This window comes from Lathamus discolor, chromosome 1 (genome assembly GCF_037157495.1).
Source record: "Lathamus discolor isolate bLatDis1 chromosome 1, bLatDis1.hap1, whole genome shotgun sequence".
Taxonomy (NCBI): domain Eukaryota; kingdom Metazoa; phylum Chordata; class Aves; order Psittaciformes; family Psittacidae; genus Lathamus; species Lathamus discolor.
This window is the reverse complement of record NC_088884.1, coordinates 11,522,377-11,536,979: the sequence shown is the minus strand read 5'-3', so window position 1 is coordinate 11,536,979 and position 14,603 is coordinate 11,522,377. Positions and strand designations below refer to the sequence as shown.

General features: G+C 41.5%; 1 protein-coding gene across 1 annotated transcript in view; it reads right to left on the bottom strand.

Moving 5' to 3' along the window:
• NELL2 (neural EGFL like 2) overlaps positions 1-14,603 on the bottom strand; it is a 162,138-nt gene that overhangs the window by 31,095 nt on the left and 116,440 nt on the right. Inside the window, exons 14-15 of the mRNA XM_065690861.1 lie at positions 13,231-13,353; positions 10,567-10,662 (exon numbers count right to left, since the gene is read on the bottom strand). Of these exons, the coding sequence (XP_065546933.1) occupies positions 10,567-10,662; positions 13,231-13,353 (219 nt within the window). The remainder of the gene's footprint in view (positions 1-10,566; positions 10,663-13,230; positions 13,354-14,603) is intronic.

The window sequence follows — 14,603 nt, the reverse complement described above, 5'->3', positions numbered from 1 at the left end:
ACAGAAGCTGTGAAGATGACAGCTCCTAACCTCATGACTTTATGTAAAGCCTATCAACAGGAACACATAAACAAAAATACAGGAACCAAAAGCTACTTTGCATTCTCAGATCTAGAGCTGCCAAACAAACTTTTTCTGAGACTTTCCAGGAATTTCAGGTTTGACAGTATAAATTAGGCCCGTCTACCTGAAACAGTCTCTCTTACTGAGGCTATTTCCCCCTACTAAACACCAATCAGAAGCAGATAGAATACATTGCGCCCTAAGCAGTACATCGGAAAACTGTATTAACCAAACAAAGCAATGCAGAAGCATGTAAGCAGTGCAGAGGACCAAATTTCTAGCATTACCGTTCTCAAAAACTATTTATTTCAAATTGAGGCAAGCCAAAAAAGAAAAGAAAATAAAAAAGAATGGATATGCTTTCGAAGTACTGAAGGGGCTTGGGGGCACCACCAAGGTACTGGATTAGATGGTTCACTGGGGCACAGTGGGGAGCAGTATGTGAATCATTGCTCTTAGGCACTCTGCCTACAGCAGCTCAGAAGGCAAAATATGATAGCTTTCACCCTGGGCATCAGGAAAATTACAGTAAGCTGACCATGCAAATTACTGTGTGGATTTTAACCTATTCCATACTAGTGCTTATTCAAATCTCAAAAGCCACCTTATATTTTGAAAACAGTAAAAATTTTTGCAACTGGAAGCAGTGCATAGATTCTGGCAATCAGATATACTGGTATGGCTTTGTAAGGAAATAACTCATACAGTCATATCCTGCTAACTTCTCCTCAAACCACCAAAAAAATACTATGGAAAGATGCTAGTTTCACATTGCCTAGTCGTAGTTCAGTGATAGGACTGCAAAATACAAATTATGTATTTCAAAATTCATTATTAGGGTTCTGTATCAATTGAAAAATTATCATAGTGACATATTAGTCTTTTTATGTAGAATTAGCTGTTATGCTTAAAGAATACATAGAAATTGATATTATAGGATGCTTCCCATAAGTTTGCCCATGATTCTACAATGTTTTTCCTGCAGCAAGACAGCATTCTGTTATTCCATTTTTAAATAAGAGGTGACATCACTAAATGCTCTAGTTACAGGCATTATCTCAATAAACCAAGGCCAGCTCAAGCAACACTGTTCTTGCCTCTGAAATCAGTAACTGACATGCAAACCAGCCATTTCTGAGAAGGCCAAGACTGTAACACAGACCACTCTTTACCAAGCCTGTGCAAGCTGGGCAGTGACTTTATATAACAAAGACACAAGTTATAATGCAAGATGTTTCGGGACAAGGGGTAATGGGCTCAAGCTTAAACAGGGGAAGTTTAGATTGGATATAAGGAGGAAATTCTTTCCTTTAAAGGTGGTGAGGCACTGGAATGGGTTGCCCGGGGAAGTTGCGAATGCTCCATCCCTGGTTGGACGAAGCCTTGGGTGGGATGGTTTAGTGTGAGGTGTCCCTGCCCATGGCAGGGGGGTTGGAACTGGATGATCTTGAGGTCCTTTCCAACCCTAACTATTCTATGATTCTATGGTTCTATGTTTCAGCATCCTCAGCAAAATCATTACATTATTTTTAGCAGCTAGGTCCCATCTTTTTCTGCTGAAATAGAAACCAGAGAAAATATTAATTAAATGAAGGCGAGTGCAGTAATTCAGAAGTGTTTTCCTTTCGGAGATTCAGCTCCTGAGAATAGAAAGTACAATTCAATATTTACTGTTAAAAGTTTAAACAGGATACTGAGAACTCTGTCTCCATCTACAATACAGCTATGGCTGGAAAGGACAGACTTACCAACCCAACATGCCATATTTCTATAGGACACTTGCCAAGGAAATGGAGACCACTTGGAAGGACTCAAGGAGGAGACATGGCAGTGGTTCCCCAAGGCTAGAGCACCAAAATCCAGCAACAAGCTGCGTATGTCAGCTCCAGCATCTTCCTCACTCTCTTCCTCCCACCGCTGGGTTCAGGGTTGCACCAGGACCTGACAGCAGCCTCAGCACTGCTGCAGGGCTGTAGCAGCATGTAGCCCAGCATGCAAGCTGGACCTCAGCAGCTTACAAGCCGTAATCTAGCTTCTCTGGGTTTTGTCCTGGATGCCTTTTTTTGCTTGCACCAAGGGAAAAGTTTTGAATAGCCTATGAACTTTGAAAATTACTGACGTTGAAATGCCAGACTTGAGTCACTCCAAAAGACCTGCCTTTCAGAATATGAGTTCCTACTGCACACTGGGGCCTACTAAAATGTTTTACACTGCAAATCATGCTCAAATACTACTGGTTTGTAAAAATTGTATCCAGGCCCTAAAGATTAACTCATCATCTTCTTATTGCTGTGAATTGAAGTCAGCCCTTTAAAGTAATGAAAACATTTTGTGCCAGAAGTATGTCCTAAGTCTCAAACCTGGGAGCCTCCCCAAAAATGGGAGCCTGAATTCTCAGGACACCAGGATCCAAGCAAGCCAGGTGGGTTATGAAAGCTAATGAACTATGGAAGGCATCCCTAGTTCCTACAGCTATTGCTCTTGACAGTCCATGCCTGTGCTGCCTTCAAGTTAGCTCCACTTTGCTCTTGTTCCCTTCTCCTCCTCCATTAAAAGGTCCATGAGCCACTTAAGAATTTCAGAGCATAACATGATTAACCCTATATACTTTCTACTCAAGGATTTAGTATGTTGTTCTGATTTACCTCAGCATGCAACTGGCTTCCCCTGGCTAGACATTGAACTACTGAAGGGCATTCCTCCTACTCTAGGTTTGTGCAGGACCTTGCATACTTGCACTGCAAATTTGAGCCTTTTCATATATTGTTGTACATTCCAATCCGACTATCCAGAATTTATGTCCTCATTGTGAAAATAAAACTGGACAAAAGCCAGATTCCTGAGTTGTTAGGAAAGTTTTGATACTTTCACATCTTACGGAGAGTTTTCAATAGACTGGAGCCAAGAAATTTTAAGAATTCTGCCAAAAGTAATTCCAGTTCTTACAGAATTGGTTCAGTGCTCTCTGGGCTTCAAATGCCATTTGGGTCACAGGTTTAGCTTCAGAGCTTACCTGGCCACAAGCTGATTGTGGTTGTTTTAGCTGAACACAACGGATCAAGAGCTTAAATGGAAGCAGTTCTCTTATGATGGTAAAAGTACTAAAATACTTTTTTTTTTGCAAAATCAGCAAAGTTAACAAGCTTTCTGGTTACTTTGGCAAAGCCTTCTATTCCAATAGCAGTAAAATTATTTTCCTAATAACTGCGGCATCAGAATTAAAAGGTTTTCACAAGCTTCCTTTGTAGCATGAATAATAATAGTCTTCAATAATCTGAAGCCTGCTATTACTATGGTCAGTGCACGTGAACAAATTAATTTGGATTTGCTGAAAAGACCAACAGTCACGCATGTTAATTATTTAGCTTATATAGAAAGTGGCACAAAACTCTAGAGATCTGGTCTGTAACAATTTTCACCCAAATTACTTGCCTGAGTTGTGTTTCAGTAGTTTGAGCCACAAATGTTAAGGACAAAGTTACAAAAATTTGTTTTAGAAACATCGACATTATTTTCCTTCTCCATGAAGTACGCACAACACCCACACTATTTTTGTTTGAGCTTTCCACACATGGGGGAAAAAAAGGAGGGAATAAATTGAGAAGAGCCAAATAGTACATTTTCATTGGTTTTGGCTATTTCTGATAAGAGATCTGATACGAGGCGGTGATCTCACATAGCTGGTGCTCATTATTTTTTTCTTAAATTCAGTTATCCATTTAATTAAGCCAACTGTTGGTAATAACATATGGCTGAATGAACATAGAATCTGTAAGTTAGACTCCTTCTTAACAGTTCCTTTCAAAGGTGACAGCTTTGTTTGCCAGTTTATTTTCAGCAGCTTGCCATAGATTGTTTAAGAACAGGTGGACATGATTCCTGTGATATCCAAGGAAAGTTCATTATCAGGAAATGCAAGCTACAGCCAATCATCCATAAAAATGCCACATACTTCCAACCAACCTGTTAACAAAACCTACACCAAAACACTACTAGTAGTGAAACTCTGCTATGTGATTGCATGCATAATCAAAAGCAGTCCGATACTCAAAGCACAAATACTCAAGAGAAGCAGTCAAGCAGAAAAAATGCAGTAATCTTGTATACACGCACTAGCAGATATGCATATACACTAGGAGAACAAATCCACTCTTAAAGCTCTGTCATCAAATTAAAGGAGAGTTACAGTAACATCAAGCAGATCTAACACAGTCATCTTGTGCTGGATTCTAAAATAACACTTTTCAAATACAATTTAAGATAGCATTGAAAAATGCCATTGAAGAATTAATAACTTTGCAATCAAATATGGCAGTATTAAGTCAGGTATTTTGAAAAAGTATAACAGGCACAAATAGTTTTAGATTCCCGTGGTAGTCTCAGCTCTCTACACTGCAGAAGGTTGCTCTACTGGGTTAGCTACTGCTGTGTTTTGTAAGACTTGAAAACTTTTTAACACATAACCCCCACCTCCCTAAGCCAATAACTGCATCCCCAACATGAACAATGCCCCAACCTACATCCACTGGCAACAGAAATAGGATTTCTCCCATGTCTCATTTTTATGTCCTATTACCAATTTAAAAAACAGAAAACCAAAAAACACCAAAAAGTTGCTAGAGGTTGATATATCTGCACGATTCTTTCATCTCCTTCTCATTCCAGTGATCCATTTCCACAGGGCATGGGCCATGATTAATCCAAAAAGCTTCCAAGAGATCATTCTGAGCTGTTGCAATAGCTCTGTTAACTGCAAGGCACTCCACAGTGAATATTTCTTCTCATGGAAGTACATGACTAGCAGTAGTAGTTGATTCTCCTTCTCATGTTTCTGAGAGACGTGGCTCCTACCAACACTACAGAGCACCCATTTGAAAGCAAAAAATTTCATGAAACCATTAACATGTTTAAATACACAGGATTTTAACTCTCTTTGAAAAAGCTGCATGAGTTTAAGGAATCTGACATAGCCTTTCCATGGCAGCTGATAGGTGAAAAAAGTTACAGCTGTGCCCGTGAACACAAGCTTTTGGTGATAATCCACCAGAACTGCGAAAGCTGCTCTGAGTTCTGTGTGAATGAGCTTGCCCTAAAACCACATTTCAGTCTCAGGATAATTCAATCAAAAGACTTTTGACCTCTTCCATCAGAAGCAGGCTTTCTGCTTCCTACTGAGAGGTTCCCTGTTGATCACTGCTTCCATTAGAAGGCTTGGAGGAGCTGTTAGTCCCATCACATAGAACAGTAAATCTCCCCAGCCAACAAGAGCACCAAGGAAATAGGACAGGTCTTTGCCACTCTGCAGACAGCCTCATCAAAAATGTAGGGAGATGCTCTGAGAACCAACAATTTCAGCTATTTCAGATCTGGTTTATTCTTATTCTTGGTCAATGGCCTGAACACAACACAAGCCTGGCTCCATAGGCAGAACCTAAGTATGGACAGCATTATACCACTCAGGATTTAGGAGGAACACAGAGACACTAACCAAATGTGCAAGGATCAACTTTGGAAAGCAGATGGAAAACAGTGAGGTATTCAGGGCTTTCTCCATCCTGGTCTTTACTGGCAAGTTTTGCCTTCAGGAAACCAAAGTTACTAAGACCAGTGGGAAAGTCTGGCACAAGAAAAATTTACCCTTGATGGAAGAGGATCAATATCTAAATAAATTGGAAAAAAAAACAGCTTGATTAAACCTGACAGGATGCACCCAGGAGTGCTGAGGGACATGGCTGATGTCATTGTGAGGCCAACCTCAATTATCTTTGAAAGGTCATGGTGTCTGAGAGAAGCTCCTGAGAACTGGAGAAAGTCAAATATCCTTCCTACCTTTCAGCCTCACCTCCACCCTGGAAAGCTGATGGTATCCCCCTGGATACCATTTCCAAACATATTAAGGAGATAAGGAGATTTGGAATAGGTAGCATTGATTGAGTTATGAAGAGGAAATCATGCCTTACCAACCCGATAGCCTTCTAAAATAAGTTGACTAGGTTGGGGAATGAGAGCAGTGGATGTTGTTTATTTTAACTTTAGTAAGGCTTTTGATGCTCTCATAACACCCTCAGACAAGCTAAGAAGTGCAGGCTAAATAAATGACTTGAGGTGGAGTGAAAATTTGCTGAATGGTTGGGCTCAGAGGGCTGTGATCAGCAATACAACGTTCAGTTGTAGGCTAGTCACTTAGCAGTGTACACCTGGGCAAATAGTGGGTACTGGGCCAGTTCTGTTTAACATTTGGACAAGAAAGCAGCCGCTCTCTCAACATGTTTGCAGATGATACAAAATTTGGAGGAGGGGTGGCTACACCAAGTAATTGTGTTGCCATTCAGAGGGACCTCAACAGGCTGGAGAAATGAGCCAACAGGAATGTCATCAAGTTCAGTGGGAATGCCAAGTCTTACAGCTATTAAGGAACAGACCCAGATACCAGTACAGGTTGAGGACTGGTCAGTGTGAAAGCAGCTTTACAGAAAAGGATCTTGACGTCCTGGTGAACACCAAGTTGAACATAAGCCAGCAAAGTGCCCTTGCAGCAAAGAAGGACAACAGCCTCCTGGGCTGTGTTAAGAAAAGCATTGCCAGCAGGTCAAGGGAAGGTGATCCTTCCCCTCTATTTCATGCTGTTGCGGTCACATCTGGGTGGTGGGTCCAGTGCTGGGCTCGCCAGTACAAGATATGGAGCAAATCAGCACTGTGAAGATGATTAAGGGACCAGAGCACCTGTAATAGAAGGAGAGGCTAATACAGCTGAGCTATTCAGCCTGGAAATGAAAAGCCTGAGGAGGATGTTATCAATATGCATAAATACCTAACGGTGTTGCGGGAAGCCAGATGCTTCCCCAGGAAGAGGACTAGGGGGATGGGAAACTGCATTTGAGCATAATGAAAAGAAATGTTTACTTTTCTTTTTTTTCACTATGAGGGTGACTGAACACTGGAATCAGCTGCCCAGAGAGCTTGTGGAATGTCCAACCCTGAAAACACTCCAAATCCAGCCAGGCACAGTTCTGAGAAACCAGCTCTATTTGACCCTGCTCTGAGCAGGGAGATTAGGCAAAATGATCTCCAGACATTCCTTCCAACCTCATCCTTTCCATGACTCTGAGAAAGGATTTAAACAGAACTATTAAAGGCCTTTTACAGAAGTAAACAGTAAGAACTGGTGACTGTATTTTCTAGGTTATTCAAATATAGGGTGTGGATTCAATCTCTGGTTAATTAATTCATAGGCTCAGCAGCTGAATAAAACATATATTTCTATATATGTTTATGGCAAGTTAAAATTGCCAAGATTCTTCAATAAGCAGTTTTTAAATCTATGTAACATAAACAGAAGTAACATGAGATTTAAAAATAGATTTGGCAGCTTTACATCAATCCGTAACTGAAGATGTCTGCCTAGAAAAGATTACATCACTTTTGTAGATACAGTGACTCTTCAAAAAGGTAAAGCTTCCAGCATAAATTATTTGTAGTGTGAATGTCTTGAATCACTTCAAGCCTAACAAGAAGTACCTTTGGGAAACTCTGCTGCAGTCACTGGGAGTGATATGTATTATCTGAAGCTTGGGTTTTCTTTTATGGCTGTATATAGCCCCATTCTTCTGACAATGCAGTCTCAGAACAAACCAGCTTTTCCTCTTTATTGACAGAACAGTCCTTCCATTTGCCACTCTGACAGCATTTCAGACCGTATGCTTCAAAGCCATGTTCAAGTAGATTACAATCCTACTCCTGCACATTAATATCCAAATGAAATAACAAGACCCATGCCCCTGTGGCTGATTTCTAGCATTAATTATTTTACCAGTAAGAAAAAATATGATGTTCAGTGGAGGTCTATCAGGACAGAGAAACTTCTCCTGCCAAAGCCAATCTATAAAACTGGCTTGGGGCTGGCAAACTGGCTGCAAACCATAGAATAGTTAGGGTTGGAAAGGACCTTAAGATCATCTAGTTCCAAACCCCCTGCCATGGGCAGGGACACCTCACACTAAACCACCTCAACCAAGGATTCGTCCAAACTGGCCTTGAACACTGCCAGGGATGGAGCATTCACAACCTCCCTGGGCAACCCATTCCAGTGCCTCACCACCCTAACAGGAAAGAATTTCCTCCTTATATCCAATCTAAACTTCCCCTGTTTAAGTTTTAACCCGTTACCCCTTGTCCTGTCACTACAGTCCCTGACAAAGAGTCCCTCCCCAGCATCCCTATAGGCCCCCTTCAGGTACTGGAAGGCTGCTATGAGGTCCCCACGCAGCCTTCTCTTCTCCAGGCTGAACAGCCCCAACTTCCTCAGCCTGTCTTCATACGGGAGGTGCTCCAGTCCCCTGATCATCCTCATGGCCTCCTCTGGACTTGTTCCAACAGTTCCATGTCCTTTTTATGTTGAGGACACCAGAACTGCACACAATACTCCAGGTGAGGTCTCATGAGAGCAAAGTAGAGGGGCAGGATCGCCTCCTTCCACCTGCTGGTCACGCTCCTTTTGATGCAGCCCAGGATATGGTTGGCTTTCTGGGCTGCGAGCGCACACTGAAGCCGGCTCATGTTCATTTTCTCATCGACCAGCACCCCCAAGTCCTTCTCTGCAGGGCTGCTCTGAATCTCTTCTCTGCCCAATCTGTAGCTGTGCCTGGGATTGCTCCGACCCAGGTGTAGGACCTTGCACTTGTCATGGTTGAACTTCATAAGGTTGACATCAGCCCACCTCACAAGCATGTGAAGGTCCCTCTGGATGGCATTCCTTCATAATAGGAATATCACTCGCTATGGACTACCAGGTCACTGACATACTAAGCTTATGTTAAATACTAAGATCAGATATTCAGAAAGGCATCAGATCTGGTCCAAGTCTCCCAACTACCCTTCTATACGTTTCTGAGGGGCAGGAAGGGCAGTCAGTTAGGCAGGAGTCCAGCTGCTTGTGAAGGACATTTGGGGCTGAATGCACTTAAGCTCACTGAAGATAATTTAAGGTGCCTGAACTTTCTCAATCAGGAACAGCATCCCTGGGTTCTCCCCTAAAGAAGAGAGCAGAGAGAGGACTTCCAAGGGCAATTCAAAAAAGCCAGTGAGATCTCTCTTTGAGAGTGGCTATTAATATTGACTATACAAAGAGAGTAAAGCAAATATGCTTCTAGTCCACACATTTTGGGCAGGAGTTATAAAGCTGGAAAAGATGAACATGAGCCTTGAAACTATACACGTTATATTTAGTTCACAACAGCAGAATGCTGCAAGGAGCATATAAGACAAATATTACTAAAACTAAGTAACTGTTTTAATACTTGAACATTAACTTAGCACACAATTTGTTCCAAGCAAAAACACAACAGTGTTACATTGAAGAGACCTTGGTAGCCTGTACCACATTATTTGCAGTCTGTGAAACAGACAGGAATACTTGAAACTTGCTCTTTTGACATTATTCAAAAAACAGATGAACAAACAGGGTACTGCTTTTCACACAGCATCCCCCTTGTGCACTGTGGTAATATCCGCTCAAATACAGAAGAACGAAAACAATCACATTTCTCACCTCTCAAATGGATGAGATAACACAGAATTCAGATCAGTCTGTGTTTTTCATTAAAGTGGACATGTTTACAAGTCAGATGAAAGCAATACTTGCTCAAATGACCTCCTTTCCTCTGTTCCGAAGATTTATTGAAGGCAATATAGAACCGCAACAACAGTCAATCATAGGTGGCAGACTGCCCTTTTATTAGGCATACTGAAGCCAATTAATCTAAGCAAGCTTTCTCTCTTTCCCTCCTGGAGGCATGCACAGTTAGAATGCCTTTAAAAATACTGCAACTATAAATAAGGGTGCTGAAACAATTCATTTGGACTTTGAGAAACTATTTACAGGAACTTAAGATGGTAAGTATTAACATTCTGCATACTCTGCTGGGCAATACAATTTAACTAGATCCAAGACTTAAAAAACAAAGCTCTAAAACAAGGCTTTATGGTATTGCCATCCTAAGGGATAGGAGGAAGAGAAAGGAATGCTTGTGAAAGGAGGCAAAAGCAGCAGGAACAATGAAACCTGCCTTAAAACTGAATAAAGAAGGCTGAGTTAATCAGAAGTCTTCAAATAAGGTTGAAGAGAAGGTGGGCTACTGAGCCAGTCACAAATTTACAGCATAGAACTAATCAGTTATTGGAATTTATTTCTAGATGTCATATTACCAGTGATTTATAGGAGCTACCAAAGGCCATTTGAGGTAAAAAGCAAATCTATAATAATCTTATCAGTTATGAAACATCAAAACCCAAGATGTCTTAATTCATGTTCTCATTTTTGCAGTCCATGTGCTTCTAATTAGAACTGCTGCAATATATTCTCTTGGGAGGCATAAAAGAAAAGTGAGTAACTTTTTAGTAGCAGCTTCCTCTTTCAGGGCACACGCTTAAATAATCCTTTATTCTTGGATTACCTCAAACATCCTCCTTGGATTACCTTCATCGTAAATTCAGTTATAATCTTACCAGTTTCACAGCTGAGACCAGTGAAGCCTTGCGGGCAGGCACACACATTGGAAGCAATACAGGCTCCTCCATTCCTACACCCGTCTTTGCAAAATGCTGCAAAATACAAAATTACAATGTATGGGTAACAGAACTACACTCAGCAACCACACAGGTTGCCATGGGCTGCTGGCAGGCTGACATGAGATGCGGTCTGTGCGGTAATATGTGCAGAGATGGCCTTCTCCTTAAGGATGGAGGTCATTAAGAGATGGTTTATGCCCACACCCCCCCACCTCACTGACCAGATGGGCTGACAAGCTACAGAAGGAGATTAGAGTAAATCATCTGAAGACAACAGCTTACATATGTGCTCCTTCGCATGCACAGGGAAGCAGTGAAAGGCAGCATCTTCCCTAGGAACAGACACTTCCTAGGGCAATGCTGGTCTTCTCTGCTGCCCAAATAAAGGCCTGGGCATAATAGGCATAACTGAACACTGAATTGTCTGGGTACCATATCCCTTGATAAAACAATTACATTGAAACACTAAAAATGGTAATTTTGTCTCAAGGGATTCTGAAGAACTTTAAAACTTTTGCTATTTACAGTTTTAAGTCAATCCCTGGGTTTTTCTTTGGCATGATGCAATCTGAGAAGCTGTGCTTACATATTCTGGCGCAGCATTCTCCAGATACAGTTGTGGATATGCGTAAGCTTTAAAGAGTCCTCTCAGTAGACAAAGAAATGTAACCATTCTGATAGAAAACACAGCTGCTGTTAAGTGCTCTGATTGCATCTGCAATACAGAATCAGAAACTCTCTAGTCACAAGAAACTGTAGGTGAAACTAGGCAGATGGATGTCATCACCAACATGATGAGTTGCTCCAGGGCACTGATCTAGCCCTGCACTTGTAAACCAGCCACCGGAGATGCCAGGCTTCAGACTGAAGCTGCTCTGTGTAACAGCACCACTGATGAGATCTTAAGGCTCATCTGAGAAAGAATAGGAGTGTTATCAATTTGAGCTTTCCACCTCTCAGTTTCCAAGCACCAGCCTTGTGGCGTGAGATCCCCAGCACTGAGTAAGACATCTAAGCTCCCTGGTGAGGGATGACACAGTACACAGGAGCACAGCTGGCAGCACCATGCATGAAAAGCTGCCAAAGGCATGGGGACAAGAGGCACATCCAGGTCCCTCTGAAGGACACTGGCATCCAAGCAAGGGCTGCAAAGAAGTACATTTCTCAGATTGCGATAAATGGGCTCAGAGCTTTCTCCTGCATACCATCTTTTCTGTACTGCGCTTTTCTTTCACAGCACAGCCAGGTGCCCTCTGAAATGTCACACCTGCATTCAGAGTGCTTGTTCAGGGAACAGAAGAGCTGAATGCACTGCTTTTAAGGTTAGGCACCTTCTCTTTGACCCAAAATCTCAATTACCTTTTTGTAAGCTGACACATCTCCAGCAGAAGGATTGATGAATACTCCCAAGCACAGCACAGGAGTAAGCTGCACTGACAGAGCTCTCTTCTGAGAGGAGTGGCTCTGCGTTTCAGCCTCCTCAGGCTAAGACTTTTCTACCTTTTCCAAGAGGAGGGAGCCCAGCATAAAAGGGCACATTTGCAGGCATCTACCCCTCTACCCATGAGTTTGACTGGAAGCAGACCAGGTTTTGTTTTACAAAGTGCTCATTTATGTTAGGAATATTTAGAAAAATCATACTGTGACTTAGTTGAGGGAATCTCAGTACTAAGATCTAATCAGGCTTAGCAATTAAAGAAATTGTGGATTGCTTAGCTTTGATAATACACAGCAGCAAAAGGTATTTATGAGATATTACCCATGCTAACTCCATCCCCTTAGATTCTGACACCTAACAGATCAATAGGACTGAGGCACAATTTCAAGGAACACTGGGTATGTTATTGCTGCAGCTCGACTACTTGCATCTGAGCCCACTGCCCTGCAGCTACACTACTTTTATTTTCAAGCATCCTCTAAATCCTATGTCAAGAGCCTGAAGATTTCCAAGGATTTGGGCCCAAGTACCAAGTATCACCTCCTCTGATATGAAATGCAATGGAAATAAATGCAGTGCTGTACCTCTGGGTAAGCATCTTTCTAAAACTAGAAGTATAACTTCAAACACTTGCCAGTGACTGAGAACATCAGAAAGCAAGGCACCACCTCATGTGCAGCAAAGGTTTTGTGCATGTATGTCTACTGCTTTTCCCATTTACAATAAAAAGGCACAGCACACCAAACAAATGTCAATTCATCCAAGAAAAATAGCAAGTGATTGACAACACACACAATGTAGATATGACAGTGTAGATCTGACAGTGTTTTCACAGCTGCAACTTTGTTGGTAACTTTGGGCTTTCTTGAATAGTGTAGCATGTATAGAAACTGTTAAATTGACACAGAAATGAAACATAATTACTTCAAATTTTAGAGCATACTATCTATGTATGCATCATCCTCAAATTACTCTGAACACTGCCAAATGCAAAGTCATTTTATATCTGTCTGTGAAGATCTTCTTATAGGGGCAGGACCTAAATGCCTAGCCTAGCAATTTGTCCGTCTTCTTCAAGGCATGTGCCCAGATTTGTATCAACTATGACAAAGCACGTCATGCAGTACAAAGACTGCCGAGCCCTGGGGTTTTCAGCAGCTTACCTTTGCAGATGGTACCATTTCCCGTGTAACCTGGTTTGCAGACACAGTTGTGCCCACCAACAGTGTTGAAGCAGAGAGCATTTTCGTCACAGTTGTGCTGGTTTGTTACACACTCATCATGCTCTAGAAAGAAAAAAAGAATGGGATGGTCCTGAATTTTTAAAACACAACAAAATAAAAGCTTTGTATAGGCTTCCATATTAAAAAGAGATAAACACAGTAGCAGTTATTAACAACAGGGCTATGTGAGCATGTAACCATGGGATAGCCACAGTATGTATTTTTAGTACACACTAGCATGTGATAACTGTGCTGCAGCATAATTCCACTTTCATTAACAGGGAGCCACCATCATTATACTTTCTATGTGGGCTACAGTGTTCTTGTAAACATTTGCCAAAGAGCCAACTAGCATACTAAAGATCCATATGCCGGTTCTACTATATAATTTATTCATGCAGGTTTATCTTATGCAGGATTCATGGGGTTTCCTTCAGAAAGCTGACTAATGGTGCAAGACACACGCTCCAAACCGCAGAAGATACAGCTAGCAGAAGGCAGGACTTCAAAACACAGCCCGTGTTTTCCATCCCTTCGGTGCATATGCAGCACTTTATTTAGATGAAAAAAAAAACCCAAAACAAAGGTCTGCCTGCTGTTCAAGGGACTTGTGGTATGGCATGTCCCAGAACCAGAGCGTGATGGATGAGACTCCTCACTCAGGTGACTAGACCTAGACACACTGGGAAATACCCCTTTGGGGTAAATGGAAGTCTGGACAATATGGTTTTGTGCTAATTTGCAATTCACTGCTCAATCTGAAGCAAACAAACAAAAAAGTGTGTTTAGATTACTAAACATTTTAGTGTTTCCGTTTGTGGGATTTAAGAAATGGAAAATGCGACTTCAAAATAAGATGCCCTAAAGTATCATTTCAAAATGCTACATGAAATGCTCTGCTATTTACAATATGCAGTATCTTAGTCTGTAGTCATCGAAATGAAATGCTTCCATTTTCTAGAAATATTCCTTGCATTTTCTTTAAATCAACAGTATTCATCATTCAGAGTCCTGAAATTTTAATTTCCGGAAAAGCAACTGGTTCTGGAACATAAAGGCATCTAATTTCAATCAGCATACATGGACTAACCTGCATGTGAGGTTTTCATAGTAATCATTTTGCCCAAGATTTAGCAAATTTTATTATTGCAGCTTATGCCAGCTCTGGCTATCTGACACAAATCTGGAGTTAGATCATCTTTCTTCCCCCATTTTGGGTATGTCACACTGTTCTGAATCCTCCCCTTCATAAATAAAGAGAAGTCTGCACATACCCCACAGCCTTGTCAGGAAAATTAATTTCTTAACATTTT